At 30.9% G+C, this 22,159-nt stretch overlaps 2 protein-coding genes across 2 annotated transcripts; both read right to left on the minus strand.

The window, feature by feature from the left end:
• Positions 1 to 7,502: 7,502 nt before the first annotated feature.
• Positions 7,503 to 9,946, minus strand: LOC120212892 (heterogeneous nuclear ribonucleoprotein 1-like). The gene is made up of 6 exons (XM_039211082.1): positions 9,780 to 9,946; positions 9,220 to 9,260; positions 8,938 to 9,101; positions 8,716 to 8,815; positions 8,421 to 8,590; positions 7,503 to 8,105 (listed from the first exon to the last, which is right to left on the minus strand). Exons 1-6 carry the CDS (start codon positions 9,881 to 9,883, stop codon positions 7,593 to 7,595), a joined length of 1,092 nt encoding a protein of 363 aa, XP_039067013.1. The 5' UTR covers positions 9,884 to 9,946; the 3' UTR covers positions 7,503 to 7,592.
• A 3,001-nt stretch (positions 9,947 to 12,947) lies between these two features.
• On the minus strand, positions 12,948 to 22,123 carry LOC120212964 (nuclear pore complex protein GP210-like). Its single transcript, XM_039211130.1, has 8 exons — positions 22,109 to 22,123; positions 21,789 to 21,940; positions 21,270 to 21,356; positions 13,941 to 14,157; positions 13,706 to 13,772; positions 13,446 to 13,540; positions 13,267 to 13,324; positions 12,948 to 13,183 (listed from the first exon to the last, which is right to left on the minus strand). Exons 1-8 carry the CDS (start codon positions 22,121 to 22,123, stop codon positions 12,948 to 12,950), a joined length of 927 nt encoding a protein of 308 aa, XP_039067061.1.
• Positions 22,124 to 22,159: the final 36 nt, after the last annotated feature.

Below are 22,159 nucleotides of genomic sequence, written 5' to 3' on the forward strand. Positions count from 1 at the left end.
AATAAATAAATATTATGTATGATTTTAAAAAATTGAAAGTTTGGATACTAAAATGAACCAAAAGTGATAACCTATATACTAAATACGTAATTTGCCCTAAATAAATCAATAAACAAATATATAAATAAATAAATAAAGTTTCTTGCTTTAATTCTTGTCTATGCTTTGCTTGGCTGCCCCAACTTTTTTTTCTTGTTTTCATAAAAATAAATAAAAAATGATTACAAATGAAAATATAAAAAAATAGAATTTTACGAATTATTAGTTGATTCAGTAAGATAAGATTAATTAATTATTTAAATATTAAAAAAATTATAAAAATGAATTGAGTTGAAAATAAATTTTTATCATACTCCACATAAAATTATTAATCAATTATAAAAATATAAAAATTGAATTTTGGACCACTTATGTTATATATATATATATAAAGTACCTCTTACAATCATATAAGTCTGGCTTAGTTCTTGAAAACTTGACATTTTTTAAAATTTTAATTTCAATTTTTATTGAATTAAATCGGCATAAAATATTAATAAATCAAAATATTGAATTCAGTAAGTCACACGTGTTATAATTTGATTGATTTTTAACATTGTGTATTAAAAAATAAATATATTTTTAATCAAGATGGAATTAAAATAGCTTTTTAAAAATTAAATTTTAAATTTTAATAAAAATTGAAATAAAAGAGATTATTATATTAAAAAATTAGTATAATGTAACAAAATCTGTGAACAATCACAAGGTATAGAATAACTAAATGTCAATCAATGTAGTCAAGAATAAGATTCTTTCTCATAAAAAAAATCAAATGCATAGTTTATTTTTTTAAGTTTTATACTTTTTATTATTTTTAAATAAACCATAACATTTATCTAAATGATTATTTTAATATTTATTTTTTAGAATATTTTGACCATTAATATTTTATTTTAGGACAAAAAATCTTTCTATAGATGTAAATCATTAGTTAACAAATAACTACCACTCTAAAATAAATGTCTTTTTACCTTAAAATAAAAAGCTGAAATCTAAAATGCTTTAGAAAAAAAGAATAAGGGTCAAAGCGACAATTTTATCTAACATTATGAACCTTTTTATCTCAAAATAAAATATTGATGGTCAAAATACTCAAAAAAATATGAGCTAAAATATCATTTTGATAAATTATAATTTTTTGGGTAAAATATGCATTCAGTGCTTAAACGATCAATTTTGGTTCCTTTTATTACCTAGGCTTTCAATTTAAAAAAAAATCATATCTGACGTTTAGTTTTTATTTCATTTTAGTATCCCTTCCGTTAAAAACTTAATGTATTTAGTACCCAAACTAATAGTTTTAGTCCATTTTAGTACCTAAGATTTCATTTCCCCCCAAAATTTAACGTTAAGTTTTTAAAGGGTACTAATGATACAAAAACTAAAATTTAGGTATAGTTTTGAAAAATTGTTAAATTTAAGTTTAGGTATTGAAACGTACTAAAACTGATAATTTAAGTACTAAACACATAATTTAACTTAAATTTTAAAACATTTTAGTTTATCTTTGTAAATTTTACTTGTTTACTCATATAGGTGAGAGATAATTACTTTTAAAGATACAACGATAACGTAAATTGAATTGAAAATATCATTTTATAATTATTTTTTACAATACTTCATTTAAATTAGTTTATTAATAAATTAAATATTAATAATTAACTTAAAAAATCATTTAATCTAGGAGGGTGAAAATTAAATGTAATCAAATGGAAATTTCACTAAGATTTATAGTTTATTTTTATTTATTTATATATTTATGGGAATTGGGAGGGAGGAAAACTATTCACATGTTGGCACATGGACTAGCTGTCATGATATTCCAGTGTACCTCATGGGTGACATAATCAACACCACCCAAATTATTTTAGGGGCACCCCTCTCATTAATTAAGTAGTAATTAACGCCCTTAATTAAGGGGGTAAAATAGTATTTTCGCAAATCACCCTAATCCTCTTTATTGAAAAAGGTGGTGGAAATCAATGCCCTAATCTTTCTTATGAAAAACTCCTTAAGACACGTGGGCCCATCCTGCCACGCTGGAGGGTCCCATAATGCTTTTTTAAGGGCATGTGTGGGACCTGATTTGTGGGGCCTTTCCTGGAATTTTGTTGGGTATAGGTGGGTGTTTAATTATCTAAAGTTAAGTTAGGGTAAATTACCCTATTGCACATTAAACTATTATCGATTCTTTTATTTGGTCCGTAAAATATTTTTTTGACAAAATCATCGTTAATGTTTTTTTTCTTCTTATTTTGACCATTGATTATTATGTTTTTGTTAAAATTTAACAGAGATGATGGTGTGATCTAATATAATAATAATAAGGTTTAAGGGTTACTTTTGCCCCGTGGTAGACCTAATTTATCATTTTCGTCTTTATAGGTTTTCTTGCATCAATTTAGACATTGAAGTTATTTAGGGGCATAATCCTAATCCTCGAAGTCTGTTGATCGTTTTGACTAATAAAACCGTAAATCTTTTGCGTCTTTGGATTAAGGGATTATGTTAAAATATTTACTAAAAAAATGATTAGAAAAAAATCAAATTTTATTATTCATTTCAGCAAGATTAAGGGATCATGTCAAATTTCTAGGAATTTTTCTAACTGTTGTGTTTAGTAAAATTTTAAATATTTTATTATTTTTAATAAATGTTTCGTCAGTAATATTAGCTGATGTGAAAATTATCAACGTCGATAAACATAGAAGACTAACGGTTATGTTGGTCAAAACATACTTCGAGGGTTAGGATAATGCCCCTAAACAACTTCGAGGGTTAAATTTATGCGATAAGAAAATCATATGAACGAAAATGTAAATTGAGTATACTACAAGTACAAAAGTAACCCTTAAACCTAATAATGATGATGATGATTTTAGTCTTTAAAATTGTATATTCTATCAATTTAATCTTAACTTAAGATAATTTAATAAAATTAATATTAAATATTTAAAAATCACAACGATTTAGCTCTTCTCATATGTCTCTTTATTCTCTATATCCATATTCTGATCGGTCACCATCATCCACGATCGTTAAATCTCAACTTTTTAGATAAGTTTTTTATGGCTTGAACACGAATTCAACATTCATTTCATCAGAAAATGATCAAAACTCCACAAAATCATCAACATGAAAATCTCCGTTACAATGGTGTATGAAGACAATAAAGTGTTCAGTGACGGATCCAAGTCATACTTAGGATGAGTACTAAAATTTAATAGGATAGAATCCATCATTTCTTTCTTGTTATCATTTTTTTGGTAGAATATATAAATTTTAAGGATTAAAATTGTTATTATACCACACCACAACATCATTTTTATTGAAATTTTAACCCTCGATAATCAAAAGCCAAAAAAAATGTAATATATATAACGATCTTATATAGAAAACGATGACCAAAATATAAACGTGATAATAATTTGATGACCGATAAACTAATTTACTCATTAAGTTGTACCAAACGTAATCTTTTGTATTTATAATTTTACTTGTAAATTATATTCATATAAATGTATTGCTTGTAATCTAAATAAATATTTTCTAAAGTTCATAAAAGAGGATTCTAAAGTTGGTCAACTAGTCATAATCGTTGCTTTTATTAAACAATACATCTTAAGATTATATATTATTATTTTTTATTCAAATGCGTGGATAAATTTAAAATTTATATTTTAGTCCAGCATTTATAAATCTGACGTGGATTCTTGGTCATTCACATTTAAATTTTATTATACATAAATATTATGAACTTTTTTAAAATAATTGGACCGCGTTAAAAATACCCTCTAATCGTAATTAGAGAAAAAAGAGTACCCATAGAATATATTAATATGGAGTCAATTACAATAATATCTATTGATAATCTACATTAGTCAAATTCGACTTTGAGCCATGAGACGGGTCGAAATTTAATCAATAAAATCAATTACAGCGAATCAATTATCTTATCCTTAAAAATTAAATCATTCCTAGATAGTTACAATGTCCAAGTAACTTTAAAAGGGGTATGCGATCATACCTGGCTGGTCGATGGCGCACCAAGAGCCCCCCAAGTTTCCCAGAAAGCGACAAATTCCCTATGCATTACAGTAAAAATCCCCATGCAATCGCAGAAGCTCATCCAAACTCTTTAAATCTTAAACTTTAAATCTTAAACCTTAAATCTTAAATCCTAAACCAACGTGAAAAGAACAAGTGATCAATAGTTTCAAGAGAACTTTGGTAAACAGGGTACAAATTATCAGTGATCGATTAATAATCAATCTAATAATCGATTAATTAACTTGTTTGTAACTCATTAACCCATTTCTAGTCTTATCGATAATTGAGTGACTTGTTGTATATTTTATCCTATAATTTTAAATATTTTCTTAATTAGTGTAAACTAATTTTCTATTACCAATGACCAATTGATCTAGTAGGATGAGGTACTAGGTTCCTTAAGCAAAGTCAGAGGTTTGAATCCTGACATTTGATAATGGAGCAAACTGGGTTGAGAGGGTCGCTCTCGCCTCTGTAATATATTTAATTTAAATTAGTAAGTCAATAGATCGGATATCATTGATTAATTCAAAAAAATCTATTACTTGAATAAAAGCAATTAGGACGAGACCTTTTTTCTTCTTCTTTTAAGGTAAATCTTGAATGCGCCCCATTACAGAAATTTATGAAGATCCGACGGTGGACATGGAATTTGGGAAGGGGGAATGTTTTGATAATGCAACCGTCGAGGTCACGATTCCTGATGCAGACACGTGTAAGATTAGGTGGTTAGTGGGACCTATTGTCGAAGACATGTTTACAGGTATCATTTTGAGTGTGCAATGTATGCAATCATTCTCTCCCATCTCCTATTATATAGGTAAATTATAAGTGTCTAAACTATTTATTTTAGTATCTAAATTTTCAAAATTTTCAAAATCATACTTAAGGTTTAGTATCTCATTATTTCTAACGGCATTGATCTTTTTATGGATAAATTACATCATTCATCCTTCAACTGCCTTTGAACTCCTATTTTAATACTAAAGTTTAAAAAAATTCAATTTAACCACTCAACTTTCAAATTGCTCATATTTTAATCAATCTAATTTATTTTGTTTGTAATTTTTGTGACATGACACTTTCTATTATTATTTTATTAATATTTAATTAAAAATAAAAAACAAATTTGAAAGTTAGAGTGATTAAATTATGAGTAATTTGAAAGTTAAGTAATTAAATTAAAAAAGTAAACTTTAGTGACAAAAATAGGAGTGAGAAGATAGTTGGTTGATAAATGATGCAATGTACCCATAAAAGAGGTGCCACGTGTAAATCACCCGTTAAATTTTTAATGACGAGATACTAAAACGAAACTAAAACTAAATATTAAGTAAAATTTTGAAAAAAATTAAAAATTTAAATACTAATAGTTTAGATACTATTTCTATTTGCCTCGACAGCCGATGGGAAAATGTTTTGTATTGATATCACCTGTTTATAGAAAAATTGGTAAATTATTGACATGGTCACTTTTATTTCATAAATATTCACTTTTAGTCATTAAATTTAAAAAATAATATTTTGATCACTTATTTTAACTATTTATAATATTTCGATCATTAAAATATTAAATATCATTAGTTCGATGATATGACATATTAGTATATCATTTCGGAAAAACTATCTTCCTATACGATAACTAATATGACAACCATGAACTACACGCAGAAACGAAACTACATATGGGTTGGGAGAGGAGTTACTCCTAAATTTTTTGATATAATAATATTTTAAGTCATTTTTAGTTTAAATATTAGTCAAATAAGACCTCCGTCTCTCCTAATTTTTTTTATTTAAATAATTAATAAATTCTTCTTCTTTTGATATAAAATAATTTTACACCCCTCAACATTGGATCCCAACTCGTCCCTTACTACGGAAAACGTGACGAAGGAAGATTGTTCTCCTCTAACATCATCATGCCACGTGTAACACGATTTTAAAATATCAATTTCTTTATCTAATAAAGAACGACTTTAATAATTATATAATTTAAAATAACATATTTTCTTAATTATTTTTTAAAATTTATTTTTCCTTCTTTTTTTAGAAAAGAAACCCATTATTTTTTTTTCTCTAAATAAGCCCCTAAGATAGTTGCATTGGTATGGAGGACTAATGAGATATGTTTGAAAAATTAGTGTACTAAAATAAAAGGCTTGTCTATATTCACAGCTACTTATTATATCTCTTGTTTTCATATTGTATGATTTTGTTTTTACATATGCTATAATAACGTGATAATAATCATGCCAATTAAACCACATGAGATTTTTATTTTCATGTTGTATGATTGAATTTGGACAAACGATTTTATGTTCGTAGATAACTTTTTAATGTTCGATTTTGATTTACGGTTCTCAATGGTATTTCAATAGCTTAATTTCTTTTTATAGTTCGTTTGTCAATTATATTTATTCGTAAATATTTTTTTCGAGTTATTTGTTGAGTTTTTAACATCTTTCATGTATGATCCTTAATCTAAATGATTAGTTTCAATGTTATAGGAAAATGTTCAAATTATGTATTTACTTCACGATGATAATTGTAAACGCTTATTGTACTTTTGGATATTTTCACTTTTTAATAAATTAGCAACTTCTATTAAAAAAGTAAACTACACGTTTTGTATATAAACTATCAAATTTGGTACATTTTTAGCATCTTAACTTTTAGTTTTTTTTAAAATCATAGCTAACGTTTAGTATTTGTTTCATTTTAATACCCCATTAAAAACTTAATGTTAAAATTTAAAAATTTAAGTACTAAAACGGACCAAAACTAATAATTTAAGTACTAAACAAGTCAAGTTTTTAACAATAATTAAATTTAGATACTATAACATGTCAAAATTGACAATTTAATCACTAAACGTATATTTTTACCCCAAAAAAATCCAAGCAACATATCAAATTATAATTCGTTTAAGATAAAGAAAAGGGTGAACTACGCATTTAATATCTAAATTATCAATTTTAATATCTAATGTTTAATTATAACACCCGTTAAAAACCGGATATACTAATTATACCAATAATGTAGAAGAAACTAATTGAAAATTTAAGTACTAAAATAATTCAAAACTTATAGTTTAAATACTAAACATATTAGATTTTCAATAGCAAGGTCCTAAATGAAACAAAATTAAATACGAGGTGTGATTTTGAAAATAAAAAGTTCAAGTACTAAAACAGACCAAAACTTATAGTTTAGATAGTAAATACATAATTTAGCCAAAAGGAAATAGGTCAGTTATATAAAAGGGAGTTTGCATTTTAATGTCAAAAAAACCATGCCACTTAGCTCTCGCAGTTCAGCCATGCCACTTAGCTCTCGCAGTTCAGCTTTAAATTAAAACTTAAGGGTAGAGTGGATGATCAAATCTCAAAATCTGAAAAAGAACAGAGAAACTAAACTAAGAACTAATCGACATAACAAAAGAGCTACAATGATACAAGTTCAGACAACATTCTTTGACCTCTCTCTCAAAGGAGATTTTATCTCCCATACGGGTGGTATCGACCGCTACCCGCACCGCTATATCCCCCTCGACTTCCATAGAAGGAACTTCCACCTGCACCACCACCAAGGCCGGTACCGTAGCCACTACCGTAGCCACCACCACCAGCTCCGGCACTGTATCCTCCGTAAAACTCACCAGGGCCTCCATAGCCGCTTCCCATGTCATATCCTCTGTTGAAATTTCCTCCATATCGACCCGAGTATCCAAGGGACGGCTCTCCCCTGTAAGGTCCTATACCACCACTGCCGGCACCGCCGTATCCTCCATAACCACCAAAATCACCTCCCCCATATGCCCCATAACCACCAACTCGACCCCCATAAGCACCACTTGATCTATTATAACCACCACTGCCAAATCCACCACTTCCGTATCTACCATAACCATCTCCGAATCCACCTCCATATGCAGTCCTAGAATCATTGGATCGCTTCGATGGAGGTGGGGGAGGGTTCGATTTCTTTGGCTCCGCCCTTTTTATCTCCACCTACAGGCAAAGGGACACATCATGAGATTCATTTTAGCGTTTGCAAAATTAACCAAAAGATAACAAATTTTCCAAATTCACCTTATTCAAACTCACGGCCCACAGGTAAAAACTAAAAAGAAACCATTGCTAAAATAATGGAGAATCTCAATAAGCAAATTTTAAGGACTAAAAGTATCGACTCGTCAAAGCAAAATGGTACACGTTCAAGGGACTGCCATCATTTGGTAACAGCTCAAAGTAAAAAAAAAAAATACCCCATGGAATCAGTACGGCATTTCATGTAAAAACCAACTCGACCAGCAAACCACATACCTGAGCTCCGGCAAAATCGATCTTGTTTCCCTTCTCTAAGAGATCGTCAACAGCTTGCTCTGTTTCAAAAGTGATAAACCCAAAACCACGAGAACGATTAGTGGCATGATCTCGCATGATTTGGTGTTCTCTGACTTCTCCATATCGTGTAAAGAAGTCCTTGAACTCATCTGTCGATTTGCACCAAACAGATTAATATTTAGGAGAAATATCGACAACGAATCAAGACATTTCAGACAAATGGCTTCAATCTTCAATGTTATATGCATTGAAGAAAGGAAAAGATTTGTATCACCTTCAGATACAGTTGAAGGAATTCCACCTACAAAAATCTTTCTGGTCTTGAAATCTTTACCTCCGGCAGCTCCTTTTGGTATTGTTCTCTTGATCTCTACCTAATAGGCCAAAAAGTGAGCCAACGAACAGAACCTCAAGTCAAAACCGAAGCAGCGTATACCGTACTACAGTGAGGAAACATAACAATCAACTTAACATTGAGACTATAGCTGATTCTCACTTGTTTCCCATTAATAACATGAGTGTCCTCGATGACTTTATCAACCACAGAAGGCTCTGCATAAGTCACAAACCCGAACCCACGAGGCTGTCCCGTATTCCGGTCCTTCATTATCACAGAATCCGTAATTTCACCATATTTACCAAAATGCTCAAGAAATTGTGCTGCATAAAATACGGAAAACAACCGAATCGGCACAGACTACAGACGAAGCAATTCGTGCTATAATATTCAATGCGATTAAGGAAAAAAAATCTCTAACAAACAAGCTAAAGAACTAACCAGAACTTGTCTCTCTCGCTAAACCTCCTACAAAAATTTTGCTGCAAATTTCCAAATATCGAATATAAATCATTAATCACTTCCAAAGTATTCATGCTAAAAGCGACCTTTCAAAGAAACAAATACCTCTAAACATATCAAAACAATCCTACAAAAGTCTAAAGCAAAAAAGAGAAAGAAGAACCCTAATTCCTCTTCTTTCGTTTTCATCTTCATTATAAAATGACATACAAAACCAGACTTTTTATGAAAACAATTGAAAAAAAAAGAAAAAAAAATGGGTATTTTCATTTCACTTAAATTCACATATATTTTCCAAGTCATTAACTAAATGGTAAAGAAAAAAGGCTCAAGTTTTATCTTTAATTTTTCTTTCTATCATTTTCACAGGAAACAGAGTAAATCTAAAAGTACATATACATTAAAAGAACGAGCCAATCTAGTTTTCAGTCAATTTACGTTTTTTAAATGACATTAAGCAATGGGTATTCAAAAATTTCAAGATTTTCCCCCAATTTTTTTTCTCAGGAAACAAAGATAAAAAGTGGAAACAAATTTACCCGGGGCTGGCGCCATCGCCGGTGTGAGGGTGAGATTTGTCGCCGGAGGGATTGAAATCGTTGGTTTCGGCGACGGGAAGTGGTTCACCGCCTCGAGGGTCCATCGGCAGAGTAGGGAAAGAAAGAAAGCTGAACCCTAAAAATGGGTTTTTTCTAAAGCATTTGAAGTTAAAATAGGAACCCTTAAATAGAAACCACCGACAGTTATTATTGGCTAAAAAGGCAAGGCTGTGTAAGAACGTTGTTTAATGTTTAATTATTTGTTACAAAATATTATTCGTTTAAATAATATATATTTGATTTTATATTAGTTTATATGTTACACTAATAATAATATTAATTTTATTTATTTATTGTTTTGGCTTAATTATAAAATAAAGTGTCAAATTATAGCGCTTTTTACAAATAGGTGCCCAAACATTTTTTTTGAATGATTTAGGTGTCTAATGTTACAAATGTTATCATTTTAGGTGCATGAGTCGTAGTTGTTTTTAAGTGACACATGTCATATTTTGGTAATTTTGATTTTTTAAAATTAAAAATATCATTATATTTATAGAAACACTAATTTCTATTAAATTAAAAAAAAATCTCAAATCCCTAAAAATCCTAAATCCTTAACCCGCCGCTGTTGACGTAGTCCCTACCATCTTCCAACTCATACGTCGCCATAGTTATCGTCGATTGGTTGTCAGGATTACGTGGGGTTGTGATTTTTATCTTAGGGTTATCGGGATACTATACGTCGGTCGTGATTCCTTAGTTTATTGATTGCCTAGGGAGGCGAAGTTGGGTGGAGCTTCGTCGACGACAAAGGACGGCAAGCTAGTATGGGTTTAGGTGTTAAAATGAATGTTTTCAAAGTTTTTGGATATTTCAAAAATTTTGTGTTTTTTCTAAATATAGTTTTAATTTTAAATAAAATTTTTAAAATTATCAGAATATGACATTTATCATTTAACCGAGAAAATTAAAGGCGTTTACGACCCAGACACCTAAAGTGGTAACATTTGTCACGTTAGATACTTGAACTATTCAAAAAAGTTCAAACACATATTCATAAAAAGCACTATAGCTTAAGTACTTATTTTATAATTAAGCCTTTATTTTTTATTTTATAAATAAATAGTTTATATTATTTATTTATTTTTAAATTATAAATCGTATAAAAGATTAATTTAATGATTATAAGGTCATTTTGATCATTTCCAAATCAAGTAGGTATCGTCTCAGTAAGTTTTAATTGAGTAATTTCTGATTATTTTATTTAAGGATTATAAAAGTATAGGGTAAAATATAAAATGACTTTCTAACTATAATGTATTGTTTTATTAAATCTTTCAACTATTAAAAATTATAAAATGATCTTTTAACTATAGAGTGTTGTTTTGTTGAGTCATTCGACTATTAAAAATTACAAAATATCACCTAATTTTTTAATATGTTTCAAACTCGTCATTTTTGTCTGACCAAAACGTTAACATGATGGCTAAAATATAATAATTATTTAAGATTTTAGGATCATATTTTATTATATCACAGTCAACTAATTAACGTTCAACTCAGAATGCCATCAATTTTTAATGAAAAATGACGAGTTTGAAACATAATGAATAGTCAAGTGAATATTTTGTAACTTTTAATAGTTGAGGGACTTAACAAAGCAACACTCTAGTCGGAGAACCATTTTATAACTTTTAATAGTCGATGGACTTAATAAAATAATACCCTATAGTCGAGGATCATTGTAAACTTTATCCAAAAAATATATTAAAATTATTATTATAATATTAATTATTATTTAAATGAAAGAATAATTTAATAATTCTTAGGGTAAACTATACATTTATTATATAAATTATCAATTTTAGTCAATTTTAGTACCTAGACTTTCACTTTTTTCAAAATCATGCTAACTTTTAGTTTTTATTTCAGTTTAGTATACACCGTTACAAACTTAGCGTGTTAGTACCTAAATTTTCAATTTTGGTCAATTTTAATACCTAAACTTTCAAAAAAAATCAAAACTTAATGTTAAATTTTGAACAATGATACTAAAATGAAACAACAACTAAACTTTAGATATGATTTTTTAAAAATTCAAAGTTTTGGTACTAAAAGAGACCAAAATTGAAGTTTGGGTACTAAACACGTAATTTACCCAAATTTTTAACTATTGTGTTAGCGATCAGATGATTCGATCGTCCAATCATTAAAATTTAAGGTTATAAGTTTTGCTTGTACGTATACATACATACAACAAAATTTGGCAAACTTAACACGTTATAAACTTAAATCATTTAGTACTTAAATTATCAATTTTGCTCTATTTTAATACCTAAACTTTCAAAAAAATATCAAAACTTAATGTTAAATTTTGAACAATGGTACTAAAATGAAATAAAAATTGAACTTTAGATATGGTTTTTAAAAACATTCAAAGTTTAGGTACTGAAAGGGATCAAAATTGATAATTTTAGTACTAAACGCATAATTTACTATAATTTTTAACTATTGTGTTAGCGATAGAAGATTCGATCCTCCAGTCATTAAAATTCGAGGTTATAAGTTTTGCCTGTACGTATACATACATACAACAAAATTTGGCAAACTTTTCGCCAGATTCTAACTTCCGAGCAATACAACAACAAAAATTAAGTTCAATGAAAGACAAATAATAAGTGTTTTGGGGATTAGACCTCCTACCCTCTATCAATAATACAGAGTTTCATCGATCCTTTTTCTCACGTAAACTACAAAGGGTTGCGGGGTTCTCACACTACTTCAAAATTGTTTTACAACGACGTTTTGAGAGTAAATACCACTGACTGTAAACATATAGTGGCATTTTCCTTCCAAACGCCACGATATGGTAACATTAGCGGCGTTTTTTACAAATGCCACAATAAGATCAATTTACAGAGGCATTTTTCAACAAACACGGCAAAATAGTAGAACTTTAAATGTTACAACATTTACTGGTGGTTATTTTAAAACGCCACAAAATAACAACATATATAGCGGCGTTTTATAACAACGCCGCTAAAAGTCATTATCTTTAGCGACGGTTATGAAAAAACACCGTAAAAATTCATAACCATTAGCGACGTTTTATGACTAAAAAATGCCGCTAAAAACTTATTTTGCTGTAATGTCAGAGATTGTTCATCAAAACCTAGGGGGCTTCTCCGGTCGGGTGTGACGGGTGCCGGTATGATTGAAGTAGGCTTGAGAGTGCGTGGTGGCTGGGATCGTCCAAGAGGTCGGTAGAAGAAACATATGAAGCCAACAATCACTGTGATTACAATTAACCATAACCTTTGCCCAAAAGAAGACATTAATAGTAGCTTTTGGTTCAAGTTTCTCATCTGGTTCATAGTTAACATCCAATTCTGCTCTTTGACCTAAAATAAGAAGAAATAATAGATGAGAAGCTATTCGACATTGTACTCGTAAAAACAGAATCCGGATTCGAGACTAAGCTGACCGGTGGATGGGAGTGTGACGATGATTTTATCGGTGAACCGCTTGGCACTTGACACTTTTACGTGAATTGCAGATACAGTAAGATCAAAAAAGTAGCTTTGCAGCTAACAATTGCTCATTTCGGACGATACACACTGCTTTGACAGAACAATTTTTTTAGACGATAAGAATGGGCAGTCTCACCTCATACTGCACATGGCCAGCAGCTCCAAATCCTTCTTCGTGGACGGGTTTTATCTTTAACAAATCCCGGCTGCGCCAGTGGATTTCAACATCTACAAAGATCATATGAAAGAGGGAAATAATATTTGATAGACAAATGGAACTATGGAATGCATCAGTACAAAAGAAGTGGGAGATGGAGTTGCAGCAAGAATGGACTTATGTATCAGCAAGGAGATGCAAAGAAAGAGGCGGTGCGTTTGCCCGAGTCATTTTACCTGTATTTCCCAAGATGGTTACGAGCGTCGTGTTAGAGTCTGGTGTCAGATTCAACTGTGTTGTATCCTGAAACACAGAAAACATTCAGAAAATAATCCGTGATCCCTATTCGTGTTTGATGCGATAAAACTTATTATAATTGAAACAGTTCATTTGAAATATAAATGCAATACTAATAGTTCAATGATCTTATGCCACATCCGGAGGAATCGACGAATACAACGCAAGTGTTACCTCTCCCATTTGAACTATGGAAAATCCCCCGACAAGAAGTGCAGATGCAGATCCAGAAACATGGCTGTGTTCTTTCTTTGAAGCATTGATAGAAACATAAATGTAAGGTTTCATGTCCTTCAACTTGGGTGCGGTGCGGAACAATTGCTCTGGAGAGTAAGGGAAGAATAGGCAAAATGAATCGCCAGTGTCATGATCCATCCACGGCTTGGCATAGCTGCAGAAAACAAAATTAATCATCATAAATAATACAATTATTATATACAAGAACATTCAAACTTGAATAAGAGAGAGAGAGAGAGAGAGAGAGATACCCGATAAAAGGAGGGTCTACCCTACAGTCATATGGAGCTCCTTTACTGCTTCCTATGGCGTTGATCTTGATCTTGTCATTTATGCCACTGGTGTATGGTAAGAGTTAAAAATTTTCCTTACACATCGTTATTTGTTTTGCTCAAAACACAACTTAATAAATAACCATCAGTCCTTTATTATGCCAAAGATGGTCAGCCAGCTCCAAAAAATTGTCATATATTCTTTGAAGTTAATGAAAATTGAAATTTAAAAAAGGGAACAACTCAAACTGTCATCAAATTTTTTTATAAAAAATGACAAGCTTGAAACATAATGATTAATCAGGTGACCATTTTGTAACTTTTAATAGTCTAAGAATTCAATAAAGCAATACCTATAGTCGGGGACCATTTATGCACTTTACCAGGTGGATCTTCCGTAAAACGTCTTCTTAAACACTTAAAATTTTAGAATACCCATAGGGAGTCGAGTTGCAAGTTGGCATAACAAGCTTAGAAACACAAAAATATTCTACAAACCTGAACTTCACAGAAAAGCTAAATCCTTGAGAGGGAAGAGGAACATTTGTCAGCATCTCCTTTGGAGCATCCACAGCAAGAGTACTTCCAGGTAGAACAGTGACTGTTGTTTGCAGCTTGACATCGGAACATGTAACACAAATTGAAGGATACTATTGATGATTATTTCTCATTAAAAAAATTATGGTAGTTTGAGTTGAACGTTAATATATTGACTGAGATATGATAGTCGTTTGAGATTTTGAGCTGGGCCTTAACACAAAGGCCTACGAGCTAATAGGCTTTATCATGTCTAAGCCCAAGAGAGTTGGGGCATCCACCTTGAACCCAAACATTTATTCGCCCTATTTTACAAATAAAATTTAAATGATTATATAATATTCTAAACATAATTATACACAATTATTATTTTATGATATCTTTAATTTTTTTTCATGCCTACATTCAAGGGTTAATGTATTAATGGTAGTAATTTGTAATCTATAAACTTTTAGGGTAAAGTATTTTATTTTTTTTGTTTTAAGGGTGTTTGAAATCTATAAACTTTTAGGGTAAAGTATACAAATAGTCCTTCGATTATGGGATATTGCTTTATTGAGTCATTTGACTATTAAAAGTTACAAAATTGTCTATTGACTATAAGGAATTACTTTGTTGAGTTACTCGACTATTAAAAGTTACAAAAGGATCGCTCAATTATTCATTATATTCCAAACTCGTCCTTTTTCGTTAAAAAATTAGCGGACGTCTGAGTTGGACGTTAACATGTTGGCTGAGATATGATAGTCATCTGAGATTATGAGATCATATTTTTATCATAACTCAATCGGTAGGTCGATGTATAGCTTAGTTTGTCGTTAGATTTTTAAAGAAAAATAACGAGTTTGAAGCATAATGAATAGTTGGATGACATTTCAGACAAATGGCTTCAATCTTCAATGTTATATGCATTGAAGAAAGGAAAAGATTTGTATCACCTTCAGATACAGTTGAAGGAATTCCACCTACAAAAATCTTTCTGGTCTTGAAATCTTTACCTCCGGCAGCTCCTTTTGGTATTGTTCTCTTGATCTCTACCTAATAGGCCAAAAAGTGAGCCAACGAACAGAACCTCAAGTCAAAACCGAAGCAGCGTATACCGTACTACAGTGAGGAAACATAACAATCAACTTAACATTGAGACTATAGCTGATTCTCACTTGTTTCCCATTAATAACATGAGTGTCCTCGATGACTTTATCAACCACAGAAGGCTCTGCATAAGTCACAAACCCGAACCCACGAGGCTGTCCCGTATTCCGGTCCTTCATTATCACAGAATCCGTAATTTCACCATATTTACCAAAATGCTCAAGAAATTGTGCTGCATAAAATACGGAAAACAACCGAATCGGCACAGACTACAGACGAAGCAATTCGTGCTATAATATTCAATGCGATTAAGGAAAAAAAATCTCTAACAAACAAGCTAAAGAACTAACCAGAACTTGTCTCTCTCGCTAAACCTCCTACAAAAATTTTGCTGCAAATTTCCAAATATCGAATATAAATCATTAATCACTTCCAAAGTATTCATGCTAAAAGCGACCTTTCAAAGAAACAAATACCTCTAAACATATCAAAACAATCCTACAAAAGTCTAAAGCAAAAAAGAGAAAAGAAGAACCCTAATTCCTCTTCTTTCGTTTTCATCTTCATTATAAAATGACATACAAAACCAGACTTTTTATGAAAACAATTGAAAAAAAAAGAAAAAAAATGGGTATTTTCATTTCACTTAAATTCACATATATTTTCCAAGTCATTAACTAAATGGTAAAGAAAAAAGGCTCAAGTTTTATCTTTAATTTTTCTTTCTATCATTTTCACAGGAAACAGAGTAAATCTAAAAGTACATATACATTTAAAGAACGAGCCAATCTAGTTTTCAGTCAATTTACGTTTTTTAAATGACATTAAGCAATGGGTATTCAAAAATTTCAAGATTTTCCCCCAATTTTTTTTCTCAGGAAACAAAGATAAAAAGTGGAAACAAATTTACCCGGGGCTGGCGCCATCGCCGGTGTGAGGGTGAGATTTGTCGCCGGAGGGATTGAAATCGTTGGTTTCGGCGACGGGAAGTGGTTCACCGCCTCGAGGGTCCATCGGCAGAGTAGGGAAAGAAAGAAAGCTGAACCCTAAAAATGGGTTTTTTCTAAAGCATTTGAAGTTAAAATAGGAACCCTTAAATAGAAACCACCGACAGTTATTATTGGCTAAAAAGGCAAGGCTGTGTAAGAACGTTGTTTAATGTTTGCTTATTTGTTACAAAATATTATTCGTTTAAATAATATATATTTGATTTTATATTAGTTTATATGTTACACTAATAATAATATTAATTTTATTTATTTATTGTTTTGGCTTAATTATAAAATAAGTGTCAAATTATAGCGCTTTTTACAAATAGGTGCTCAAACATTTTTTTTGAATGACTCAGGTGTCTAATGTTACAAACGTTATCATTTTAGGTGCATGAGTCGTCGTTGTTGTTAAGTGACACATGTCATATTTTGGTAATTTTGATTTTTTAAAATTAAAAATATCATTATATTTATAGAAACACTAATTTCTATTAAATTACAAAAAAATCTCAAATCCCTAAAAATCCTAAATCCTTAACCCGCCGCTGTTGACGTAGACCCTACCATCTTCCAACTCATACGTTGCCATAGTTATCGTCGATTGGTTGTCGGGATTACGTGGAGTTGTGATTTTTAACTTAGGGTTCTCAGGATACTATACGTCGGCCGTGATTCCTTAGTTTATTGATTGCCTAGGGAGGCGAGGTTGAGTGGAGCTTCGTCGACGACAAAGGATGGCGGCTAGTATGGGTTTAGGTGTTGAAATGAATATTTTCAAAGTTTTTGGATATTTCAAAAAAAAATTTGTTTTTTCTAAATATAGTTTTAATTTTAAATAAAATTTTTAAAATTATCAGAATATAACATGTATCATTTAACCGAGAAAATTAAAGGCGTTTACGACCCAGACACCTAAAGTGGTAACATTTGTCACGTTAGATACTTGAACTATTCAAAAAAGTTCAAACACATATTCATAAAAAGCACTATAGCTTAAGTACTTATTTTATAATTAAGCCTTTATTTTTTATTTTATAAATAACTAGTTTATATTATTTATTTATTTTTAAATTATAAATCGTATAAAAGATTAATTTAATGATTATAAGGTCATTTTGATCATTTCCAAATCAAGTAGGTATCGTCTCAGTATGTTTTAATTGAGTAATTTCTGATTATTTTATTTAAGGATTATAAAAGTATAGGGTAAAATATAAAATGATTTTCTGACTATAATGTATTGTTTTATTAAATCTCTCAACTATTAAAAATTATAAAATGATCTTTTAACTATAGAGTGTTGCTTTGTTGAGTCATTCGACTATTAAAAATTACAAAATATCACCTAATTTTTTAATATGTTTCAAACTCGTCATTTTTGTCTGACCAAAACGTTAACATGATGGCTAAAATATAATAATTATTTAAGATTTTAGGATCATATTTTATTATATCACAGTTAACTAATTAACGTTCAACTCAGAATGTCATCAATTTTTAATGAAAAATGACGAGTTTGAAACATAATGAATAGTCAAGTGAATATTTTGTAACTTTTAATAGTCGAGGGACTTAACAAAACAACACTCTAGTCGGAGAAATATTTTATAACTTTTAATAGTCAATGGACTTAATAAAATAATATCCTATAGTCGAGGATCATTGTAAACTTTATCCAAAAAATATATTAAAATTATTATTATAATATTAATTATTATTTAAATGAAAGAATAATTTAATAATTCTTAGGGTAAACTATACATTTATTATATAAATTATCAATTTTAGTCCATTTTAGTACTTAGACTTTCACTTTTTTCAAAACTATGTTAACTTTTAGTTTTTGTTTCATTTTAGTACACACCGTTACAAACTTAGCGTGTTAGTACCTAAATTTTCAATTTTGGTCCATTTTAATACCTAAACTTTCAAAAAAAAATCAAAACTTAATGTTAAATTTTGAACAATGATACTAAAATGAAACAACAACTAAACTTTAGATATGATTTTTTTAAAATTCAAAGTTTAGGTACTAAAAGAGACCAAAATTGAAGTTTGGGTACTAAACACGTAATTTACCCAAATTTTTAACTATTGTGTTAGCGATCTGATGATTCGATCTTCCAGTCATTAAAATTTAAGGTTATAAGTTTTGCTTGTACGTATACATACATACAACAAAATTTGGCAAACTTAAACGCATTTAGTATTTAAATTATCAATTTTGCTCTATTTTAGTACCTAAACTTTCAAAAAAAATCAAAACTTAATGTTAAATTTTGAACAATGGTACTAAAATGAAATAAAAATTAAACTTTTTATATGGTTTTTAAAAACATTCAAAGTTTAGGTACTGAAAGGGAACAAAATTGATAATTTTGATACTAAAATAATAATTTACTCTAATTTTTAACTATTGTGTTTGCGATCAGAAGATTCGATCCACCAGTCATTAAAATTTGAGGTTATAAGTTTTGCCTGTACGTATACATACATACAACAAAATTTGGCAAACTTTTCGCCAGATTCTAACTTCCGAGCAATACAACAACAAAAATTAAGTTCAATGAAAGACAAATAATAAGTGTTTTGGGGATTAGACCTCCTACCCTCTATCAATAATACAGAGTTTCATCGATCCTTCTTCTCACGTAAACTACAGAGGGTTGCGGGGTTCTCACACTACTTCAAAATTGTTTTACAACGATGTTTTGAGAGTAAATACCACTAACTGTAAACATATAGTGGTATTTTCCTTCCAAACGCCACGATATGATAACATTAGCGGCGTTTTTTATAAATGCCACAATAAGATCAATTTATAGAGGCATTTTTCAACCAACACGGCAAAATAGTAGAACTTTAAATGTTACAACATTTACTGGCGGTTATTTTAAAACGCCACAAAAGAACAACATATATAGCGGCGTTTTCTAACACGCCACTAGAAGTCATTATCTTTAGCAACGGTTATGGAAAAAACACCGTAAAAAATCATAACCATTAGCGACGTTTTATGACTAAAAAATGCCGCTAAAAACCTATTTTGCTGTAATGTCAGAGATTGTTCATCAAAACCTAGGGGGCTTCTCCGGTCGGGTGTGACGGGTGCCGGTATGATTGAAGTAGGCTTGAGAGTGCGTGGTGGCTGGGATCGTCCAAGAGGTCGGTAGAAGAAACATATGAAGCCAACAATCACTGTGATTACAATTAACCATAACCTTTGCCCAAAAGAAGACATTAATAGTAGCTTTTGGTTCAAGTTTCTCATCTGGTTCATAGTTAACATCCAATTCTGCTCTTTGACCTAAAATAAGAAGAAATAATAGATGAGAAGCTATTCGACATTGTACTCGTAAAAACAGAATCCGGATTCGAGACTAAGCTGACCGGTGGATGGGAGTGTGACGATGATTTTATCGGTGAACCGCTTGGCACTTGACACTTTTACGTGAATTGCAGATACAGTAAGATCAAAAAAGTAGCTTTGCAGCTAACAATTGCTCATTTCGGACGATACACACTGCTTTGACAGAACAATTTTTTTAGACGATAAGAATGGGCAGTCTCACCTCATACTGCACATGGCCAGCAGCTCCAAATCCTTCTTCGTGGACGGGTTTTATCTTTAACAAATCCCGGCTGCGCCAGTGGATTTCAACATCTACAAAGATCATATGAAAGAGGGAAATAATATTTGATAGACAAAAGGAACTATGGAATGCATCAGTACAAAAGAAGTGGGAGATGGAGTTGCAGCAAGAATGGACTTATGTATCAGCAAGGAGATGCAAAGAAAGAGGCGGTGCGTTTGCCCGAGTCATTTTACCTGTATTTCCCAAGATGGTTACGAGCGTCGTGTTAGAGTCTGGTGTCAGATTCAACTGTGTTGTATCCTGAAACACACAAAACATTCAGAAAATAATCCGTGATCCCTATTCGTGTTTGATGCGATAAAACTTATTATAACTGAAACAGTTCATTTGAAATATAAATCCAATACTAATAGTTCGATGATCTTATGCCACATCCGGAAGAATCCACGAATACAACGCAAGTGTTACCTCCCCCATTTGAACTATGGAAAATCCCCCGACAAAAAGTGCAGATGCAGATCCAGAAACATGGCTGTGTTATTTCTTTGAAGCATTGACAGAAACATAAATGTAAGGTTTCATGTCCTTCAACTTGGGTGCGGTGCGGACCAAATGCTCTGGAGAGTGAGGGAAGAATATGCAAAATGAATCGCCAGTGTCATGATCCATCCACGGGTTGGCATAGCTGCAGAAAACAAAAACCATCATAAATAATACAATTATTATATACAAGAACATTCAAACTTGAATAAGAGAGAGAGAGAGAGAGAGAGATACCCGACAAAAGGAGGGTCTACCCTACAGTCATATGGAGCTCCTTTACTGCTTCCTATGGCGTTGATCTTGATCTTGTCATTTATGCCACTGGTGTATGGTAAGAGTTAAAAATTTTGCTTACACATCGTTATTTGTTTTGCTCAAAACACAACTTAATAAATAACCATCAGTCCTTTATTATGCCAAAGATGGTCAGCCAGCTCCAAAAAATTGTCATATATTCTTTGAAGTTAATGAAAATTGAAATTCAAAAAAGGGAACAACTCAAACTGTCATCAATTTTTTTTATAAAAAATGACAAGCTTGAAACATAATGATTAATCAGGTGACCATTTTGTAACTTTTAATAGTCTAAGAATTCAATAAAGCAATACCTATAGTCGGGGACCATTTATGCACTTTACCAGGTGGATCTTCCGTAAAACGTCTTCTTAAACACTTAAAATTTTAGAATACCCATAGGGAGTCGAGTTGCAAGTTGGCATAACAAGCTTAGAAACACAAAAATATTCTACAAACCTGAACTTCACAGAAAAGCTAAATCCTTGAGAGGGAAGAGGAACATTTGTCAGCATCTCCTTTGGAGCATCCACAGCAAGAGTACTTCCAGGTAGAACAGTGACTGTTGTTTGCAGCTTGACATCGGAACATGTAACACAAATTGAAGGATACTATTGATGATTATTTCTCATTAAAAAAATTATGGTAGTTTGAGTTTGACGTTAATATATAGACTGAGATATGATAGTCGTTTGAGATTTTGAGCTGGGCCTTAACACAAAGGCCTACGAGCTAGTAGGCTTTATCATGTCTAAGCCCAAGAGAGTTGGGGCATCCACCTTGAACCCAAACATTTATTCGCCCTATTTTACAAATAAAATTTAAATGAT

This window comes from Hibiscus syriacus, unplaced genomic scaffold (genome assembly GCF_006381635.1).
Source record: "Hibiscus syriacus cultivar Baekdansim isolate YM2019G1 unplaced genomic scaffold, ASM638163v2 tig00110017_pilon, whole genome shotgun sequence".
Lineage (NCBI taxonomy): Eukaryota > Viridiplantae > Streptophyta > Magnoliopsida > Malvales > Malvaceae > Hibiscus > Hibiscus syriacus.